Raw genomic sequence first — 9151 nt, 5'->3', positions numbered from 1 at the left:
GAAAATAGCAACAGGATCACAGGCCTTTGAGTTAAGCACACTTGAGTTTAAATCCTGATATTGTCACTTACTCTCAGTTCAAAATGGACAGGTCAGGGAGGGGGCAAGATGGCGGAGAAGTAAGGAGCTCCGTACTTGCACTCGCGCCCATACATCACATGGAAAAGATCTGAAGCCATTGGAAACCTTACAAAACCTGAGAGATTGGGAGAAAAAAGACGCAGAATCCACTGAGAGAGCCTTCTAACGTGAGTGCGAACCGGGGNCCTTTAAATAATATTGTATTTTTATATTTTAATATAATATTGTACTTTTATGTATGTAATATTTTATATGTTTATAAATATGTATATTTATGTACATTTATGTATGTTGTAATACATAACATTATAATAATGTTTATGTAATAAACATAATATTTTATGTAATATTGTAAATAAATATTTACAATAAAAGAACATGCAAATAAGATCCCAGAAACATAATAAGACTTCTAGTTTTGCAAGTATACTGTAAATATTATTATCACCTCTAAAGTAGATACTTGAAACATATCTCATAGAATATAGAAATTCTCAATATAATTTGCATTAAAACCTACACTTGATTCGAAGCATTCAGACTCCGAAGGCATGAGAGCTGGAGGGGCATGGGCCGAATTTATTTTTTTCAGCTTTGTTGAGATAAAACTAACAAAATTCAAAGATAATTAAACTGTACATGGTGATTTGAGATACACACACACACACACACACACACACATATACATTGTGAACGGATTCCTCCCAAGAAGCTAATTGATACATCCATTACTTCACATATTTACTTAGAAGAACTTTTTTTGATGAGACCATTTATGTTCTGCTCTTTTAGTGAATTTCCATGGTACAATGCTGTGTAAGCAACTATCATTGTTATGTATTTTATACATTTGATGCTCAGACTTCATTCATCTAACTGAAAGTTTATACCCTTTTACCAGCCTCTCCTTATTTCCTTCACCCCTTCAGCCCAGCATTTGGCAACTAGTCTACTACTCAGTTTCTAGGAGTTTGTTTTTTGTTTTAGTTTCCAAATATAAGTGATACCATACAGTGTTTCTCTTCCTCTGTCTGTCTGACTTACCTCACTTAGCATAATGTCCTACAAAAGGTACACCTATGTTATTGGGAATAGCAAGATTTCTTTATATTTACACACAGACACACACATACACACACACAAAATACATATGCAATAAAGTAAATTTATACACACAATCACACACACATCACATTTTATTTACTTATTTAACTGTTGGCAGACACTAATGTTATTTCCATTTCTGGGCTATTGAAAATAATGCCACAGTGAACATAGGAATACAGATATATTTTGAAGATAAAAGATTTTGCTTCATTTATATACTGTTTTCCATAGTGATGTAGCAGTTTACATTCCCACCAACAATGAACATAGTTATTCTTTTCTCTACACACTTGCCAGCATTTATCTCTTAGCTTTTTGATAATAGCCCTCCTGACGCATACAATGTGATATCTCAGGACTGTTTCGATATGTAGTTCCTTGATGATTAGTGTTGTCAAACACCTATTCGTACCTCTTGGCCATTTGTATACCTTCTTTGCAAAACAAAATTTATTCAGGTCCTTTTTCCATTTTTAATTGGGTTATTTGCTTTGGGATTTTTTTTGCTTATTTGTTTTTGTTTTGTTTTTTCTTTCTGTGTGTGTTTCTGGCTATTCAGTTAAATGAGTTTCTTACATATTTTGGATATACTGTTTGCAAATATTTTCTCTCATTCAATAGGTTGCCTTTTCTTTTGTTGATTATTTATTTTGTTGTGCAGAAGATTTTTAGTTGGGTATAGTCCACTATTGTGCTTTGGCTTTTGTTTCTTGTGCTTCTGGTGTCACATTCAAAATATCATTGCCAAGACCAATGTCAAGGAACTTTTTCCCTATGTTTTTTTCCTCACAGACCTGTGGTTTTAGGTCTTATGTTTAAGTCTTAATCCATTTTGAGTTAATTTTGTGGGCTGTGTAAGACAGGGATCCATTTTCATTCTTCTGCATGTGAATATCCAGTTTTCTCAGTGCAATTTATTAAAGAGATTACCCTTTCCCCATAGAGTAGTTTTGGCTTTCCTATCAAATATTAATTGATTATATGCACATGGTTTATTTGTGTTTTTTAATTAATTTATTTATTATTAACTTATTTTTATTTGAATATAGTTGAGACACAATGTTACATTAGTTTCAGATATACAACATAGTGATTCAACTTCTCTGACATTATGCTATGCTCACCACAAGTGAAGCTACTATCTGTCACCATACAATATTATTACAATATCATTAGCTATATTCCCTATGGTGTACATTTTATTCTCATGACTTATTTATTCCATAACTGGAAGCCTGTATCTCCCACTCCCCTTCACCCATTTTGCCCATCTCTCCTATCCTCTTTCCTCTGGAAACCATCAGTTTGTTGTCTGTATTTATAGGTCTAATTCAGCCTTTTCTCGTGGTTTATTTCTGAGATCTTGATTTTGTTCAGTTGGTCTATGTGTCTATTTTTATAATTCCGTAGTGTTTTGATCACTATAGTTTGTAACATAATTTGAAATCAGGAAGTGTGATACCTTCAGCTCTGTTCTCTTTTAGGATTTCTTTGAGTATTGCAAGGAAGAAGGTGGTTTTCTGTGAATTTTAGGGGTGTTTTTTCTATTTCTGTGAAAAGCAGCATTGGCAAAAAATGAGAGGCATCCTCCCCAAGCTGCCACTTGTAAGTGAATGTGAGCTTCAACATCTCAGATTCACTGTTGTTTCGTGTCAGACCAGGGACCTCTTGTAGACACCTGAGCTCAAACTCATCCTTCTGAAATGTAATCTCTAATTTAGGACTTCAAAATCTGTAAAAACTAGGTCTAATCCCTATTGTTATAACAGAAAGAGTCCTTTGGGTGCTAATTTATTCATTCATGAAACCAACCCTTGCTTATTCTTACCAAGCCTAGTGCTCAACCTTGGGGATTCAATGATGAATAAGGAAGACCAAATCCTTGTCCTCACAGAACGCATTCTAGTAAGAGTGATATACTATAAACAAATAAATAAATGACTAATAATTCCAGGTTATGTTATGTGTTGTGCCGATGCCCACCAGTCAAAGACTCTGGAAATACACACAAATGAAGTTGGGCTTACTGACACTGGAGATCTCATTCTTTGGGAAATCATGTGGCCTCTCAGTAGGAGGGTTTGAATTGGGCTTGTGCTAAGTGCTTTGGGGAATATTCCAGAAGTATGGTTTTGCTCAGGTTTGGGTGTTTTCAGAAAGCGAGAGCAATTCTGTTTAGGTATTATAATAGTTTTTATCCAGCAAGTGGAAGAACAGGGCAAAATTAATGCAATAGTTGGCAAAGAAGCAGCGATCACTCAAACTATGTGGTAAAGGAGGATGTTTGATCATTTTTGTGGCTTATAGTGCTCTTGTTTTTGTTTTGCTCCAACATTATTTGCTCAGAGTAGGTTTGTTGATTGTCTTGTGCCATCACAGTATAGAGGGACCCCATCTAAAGTTTTAGTTCAGTGAAATTGTTGATGTTTAACAGGATAAACCCATGGCCTAGCTGTTGGTGCCAGCCCAGGTCCCATGTCATGACTGTCCTTGACTTTTTTTTTCTTTCTGAAATATTAAAAAAGAAAAAAATAGAACAAGTAGAGATATTGACTGACGAATGAAGGTTATTTAAGACAGGATATATCATAAGTGCAGAGATCTGATTGATGTGAAGAAATAAACCATGAGAAGGCCTGAAAAAGACCATAAAAATTAAAATAATGATTGCGATGTTGTATCAACAAGGTTAAAAAATACAGTGCCTTTAATAAGTTAGAATGCATTTCTCTTTCAAGTACTAGTCTTGCTGGCCCAGGGTGGTGAGGCAGCTTTTCCCCACAAAGTTGTTTAAGGATTAAGCTCTATCAATCAATGCCATCCTCAAGAAAATGCTATTCATTCATGAGGCTAAAATCAATTCATATTCAAGACACAAAACATTAGGAAAAATGTTTAGGGAGTGAAGTTTCTGTTTAAGTTATAAAAGGCCCACCAGTTGAACATATTTTTCCCCCTACTCAATATCCCATTGGCTCAAACTTAACCATTCCTACCTACATGTAGTCTCTAATGGGGTGTTTTCATAAGCTCATTTAAGATAACCTTCAGGATGTTGAGGGTTACAGGCAGTGATTTTAGTTTTGGCCCACAGAATCTAAGCCAAGTAAAGAGCAATGTAAGGGCATGAGTAAAAGGTGAAGAGTGAAGGAAGTTGAGATGATGGATTAGTCAGAGTGAGAGTGTTAGGTTATACGAACCAGAGTGAAAAGATGATGTGTAGAGTGTAGAATGCTTATAATTGAGATTTTGGAGAGGTTGAATGTATTGGTAGTAAAAAGTTCTTTGGTATAACTATAAAATGATTGATGATAAACTGGATACAGTGGTTTTTTAAATTTTTTTTTTAATTTGAGAGAGAGAGAGAGAGTGTGTGTGTGTGTGAGAGAGAGAGAGAGAGAGAGCAGGGGAGGAGCAAAGGGAGAGAGAGAGAAAAAAAATCTTAAGTAGGCTCAAAGCCCATCATGGACCCCATTGTGGGGTTCGAACTCAAGACTATGAGATCATGAACTGAGCCAAAATCAGGAGTCTGACACTTAATTGACTACCTAGGCGCCGCTGGATAAAATGTTTCCTACTGAAAGTGAAGATGTCAGTCACTAAGAAGGAGATTATTGGATGTCTCTTGTGCATATACATGGAAGTCCTCAAAGATATTGAATGAAGCAAGTAATAAAGAGATCAGTAGTTGCTCAAAACAGAAGATTCAAATGAAATTGTGTTATGCTCTGTAGTTTTTGAAAGAGAAAGAAAAAAAATGATATGAAAGCGGCCAAAAGAACTGCTTAAATATAGGGTATCATGAATATATTCGAAACTCCATTCTAAGCATTTCACATATATGAGACCATTTTGTCCCCCTCCAAACCCTATTATTATCCATATTTTATAGTTGAAGAAGCAAAGTTTAAATAAGTTGTCCAAGGGTGTTAGTGAATAGTGGAGCTGAATCTGGGCATTCTGACTCCAGAGTATGTACTCTTTTTTTTTCTTTTTAATATTTATTTATTTTTGAGAGAGAGAGAGAACTTAAGTCAGGGAGGGGCAGAGAGAGAGGGAGACAGAGGATCTGAAGCAGGCTTTGTGCTGACAGCTGATTCGGGGCTTGAACCTCACAAACTGAACAGTGAGATCATGACCAGAGCCAAAGTCAGATGCTTAAAGATTGAGCCACCTAGGCTCCCCCAGACTATGTACTCTTAATCACTAAGAAGTAGTTTTTATCTTAGGATCAGGGCCTTGGGCACTTTTTAATGTTGAACCTGATAGGATGGTGAAAGATGGTTGAGTGGAGGTCATTAAAAGTCATGGTTTTATCAGAAAAACTCAAGAGACTCTGGCTGCTGCTATATCCTACTGAATGGAGATTTAGTCTGGGGGCGGGTCAATCTAATCAAAGGCACATGAAGTTCTGAAGACTCCTTAATTCCACAACTTAAATCCTGAGATTTTTCCCTCACAGATGACTATGAACTAGGTTGCAGCCTTGTGAAGAGAAGTCTTTCTAGACACTGCCAACAGTGAGAATCTAAAAACCTGCAGCTAATGGCAGAATGTATAGGCTGTGAGGACTTATGAGACTGTAAGTATGGTCTTAAAGGAAATTTATGAGGAATTATTTCAAGTATTCCTTCTGGCTCAAAAATGTCTTCTACTGGGGCACCTGGGTGGCTCAGTTGGTTAGGCATCCAACTTTGGCTCAGGTCATGATCTCATGGTCCGTGGGTTTGAGCCCCGCATCTGTCCAGCTCAGAGTCCGGAGCCTGCTTCAGATTCTGTCTCCTTCTCTCTCTGACCCTCCCCCAATTGCTCTCTGTCTCCCTCTGCCCCCCTCTCACTTGCTCTCTGTATCTGTCTCTCAAAATAAAGACGTAAAAATTTTTTTGAATGATTTCTATTTGGGAAAAATAATAGTCACACAAATTCCTAATGAATTTAAAAATAAAGTTATCATTTACTGGATCAAAGTGTGTCAGGGGGAAAAGTCAGTAAAAGGTAACTCTTCTAATGGAAGTACATTTTCAGAGAAATATGTGGTTCTGATGGCTCATTGCTTTTTATTACCATTAAGTTTATTTAACAGAAAGACAAATTCAGGTGAAGAGCCTTCATTAAAATAGCATAATTAACAATAGTTCATTAATCATCCTTTTAAGATGAACCCATTTTATCACTATAACCTTCCCTATATCTGAAAGATTTGTGTGAGTCTTGGAAAAGAATGTGTAGTTCTTTCAATTTAAAAAAAATCAAATAATAAAAGAAGTACTATTACTTTGTTTTGGGTTAATGACACTTAGGTTAGACTTTGCCTTAGGACTCCGTTATAATCCTTCATCGTTTGGTTTAAAATGTCAAACATTTTGACTGTTTAAACAACCCATTAAGTGCTTTGCAAAATTACAACACATTCTATATGTGGCTTAATTAATATCTACTCCAATTATACACAACACATTATCATGCGCAAGATCTAGATTTATTTTAAAACATTTAGTCCAATTTATATTAATGCAGAAAAATCAAATCCAATAAACCACAATTGCAGAAGAGACACAATAGTTGTGTACTGTCACATTACCACACAAATATAACTTGATATTTAAGTGAAGGGTGATAAATCACAATCACATGTAAATAAAATATTTATCCTCTCAGTAGTAGTAAGAACCTCTTTTTAGTATGTAGGGTCTTCTAGGTTTATTCTCATATAGCTGCCGTTTCAGAATGTAAGGGATCTTTCTCTTTATAACTTCTTCCTTTTCATCTTTGTCATTTCCAGCATCAAGAACATCCTCCTGAATTAGCTGCAAGAGAGGCAGAATATGAATCAAACTATGTCTTTCAGGGTATTTTGCTACATTTTATCTCATTTGCTATTCAGACAATAAGACATACATGGATAAGATGTATGAGGTTTCAAGCAATCAGATGGTTTGCCCAAGGACAGATGACTATCAAGTGACTGAGACAGGATGAGAATGTCGTTTTTCCGATTCTCTGTTCAAGGCCACATACTAATACCCGCAACTGAAGCAACATACCTAGTAGATCTTCAAGTATGGTTCAGGTTTTACTTTATGATAGACTAAAATGTTATGAAAATGTATCATAAATCACAACAAATATAGAGTTTTGAATTTTGTAACCCAGTTTGGGCCTTGAAAGGCCACAGGATTTTATATTTCTTGAGGTTAATTACTGACTTGACTTGAAAGCCATTCCAAAGATCCATTTCTCAGTCTCAGAGAGAGGATTGCCTGCTCTGTTTAGTTTAGTTGCTGTAGCAATTAACACATGTGAAATAGTAAAGATCTCTTTAGATTGTGGTGCCTAATAATTAGAAGCAAATTCAGATTTAATAACTTAAGGGAGTTCATCTCCACATAGAATCTTACCTAATATGTCATTAAATATGCCATATTCTAAAAGTAGGTTCTGAATACTTCTTTCTGGTATAGTTGTGATTCACAAATTATAGCTAGCAGAAAATATTTAAGAACGCTACCCAGAATTTTACACATAATTTGAGTGAAGTTTTAAAAAATGTTCAATACGAAAATTGCATTTGTACTTGTGATTATTCTCTAAATTTGGGGTCATTATAAGAAATACTACCAAGAGGTGAAGTTTTTAATTATGATACATATGCACTGAATCTTATTACCAAGTACTTTATTGCAACCCACAGCTATTTAGTTTCAGAGAAGGAAAAAGAGCTACTGTCAGACAATCTAGTTTCTTAATTGTACATTTCTCTATGAACACGATCTGTAATTTGTATTATGTTTTGAATGATATTATAGGTCTTGTTTTAAATCACTCAGTAACATTTAAAAAAGTGAAAGTTCTAAACTTATTCGCACCTGATTTTTGTGTATAATAGTTTATTGAGTTGTTTTTAATTCCTCGATGAATAGCACACAATTGACATTCCACTATGTTAAAATCAACATTTTTCAAGTTTTATTGATATAAACAATATTTTAAAGACTAAGTTACTTAGCTGGAATTAGAATTCAGAGGTGAGTAGTAAAATTAAAGCTAGCTTTTTTGGTCTTTCATCTAGAAAACATCTTTTTGTTTACAAGTTCAAATAAACACTAGAAGTTCTGTCTTGCATTTCTTCTTTTTGGCAGAGTATCTGTGATAGTCATTTATAGGGATTGCTGTTTTAGCAGCAAAGGCACCCTCTGATTCCCAATGTGAGTGTAAAGCCAAAATATAAAACATGAAGCAACTCTCTCTTAGATGTTAATTTCCTTTGTTGGGAAATCTGTTTATTTACTTACTTATTTAAATGTTTATTTATTCATTTTGAGAGAGAAAGAGAGTGTAAGAGATGAAGAGGCAGAGAGAGAGAGGGAATCCCAAGCAAGCACTTCATTGTCAGCACAGAGCCCAATGCAGGGCTCAAACTCAGAACTCACAAAATGTGAGATCATGACCTGAACCCAAATCAAGAGTCAGAGGCTCAAGCATCTGAGGCACCCATGTGCCTCCCCACCCTTGTTGGGAAATTAAAAAACAAAAATTTTTCTTTAAAGCATTTTCATTTTGGGGTGCGTAGGTGGCTCAGTCAGTTGAGCACCCCACTTTGGCTTAGGTCTGATCTCACCGTAAGTGAGTTTCAGCCCAGTGACCGGCTAAGTCACTAGAGCCTGCTTCAGATTCTGTGTCTCCCTTTCTCTCTGACCCTCCCCCACTCGCACTCTGTGTGTGTGTCTCTCTCTCTCAAAAATAAATAAACATTAAAAAATTTTTTAATTAAAAGAATAAAAATAAATAAGTAAAGCATTTTTATTTCTCTTTTCCTTCTTCAAACTAACAAATATTCCAAAACCAAAGGCAATAAATCACTACTATGGTTTAAATACAACTGATTCATCCACTACAGTGTAGTTCTGTATAATGGATTTGGGCTGTCTTGGCTGTTAGTGGACTTGATTTAGATGCTAAGGAT

At 35.3% G+C, this 9151-nt stretch overlaps 1 protein-coding gene across 1 annotated transcript in view; it reads right to left on the bottom strand.

Moving 5' to 3' along the window:
- Positions 1-6706: 6706 nt before the first annotated feature.
- The window catches only part of NTS (neurotensin), an 11717-nt gene continuing 9272 nt past the window's right edge, over positions 6707-9151 (bottom strand). Inside the window, exon 4 of the mRNA XM_077762827.1 lies at positions 6707-6995. Coding sequence (XP_077618953.1) covers positions 6843-6995 — 153 coding nt within the window. The 3' untranslated portion in view covers positions 6707-6842. The remainder of the gene's footprint in view (positions 6996-9151) is intronic.

This window comes from Crocuta crocuta, unplaced genomic scaffold (genome assembly GCF_008692635.1).
Source record: "Crocuta crocuta isolate KB4526 unplaced genomic scaffold, BGI_CrCroc_1.0 scaffold560, whole genome shotgun sequence".
Taxonomy (NCBI): domain Eukaryota; kingdom Metazoa; phylum Chordata; class Mammalia; order Carnivora; family Hyaenidae; genus Crocuta; species Crocuta crocuta.
This window is presented reverse-complemented; position numbering and strand designations above follow the sequence as displayed.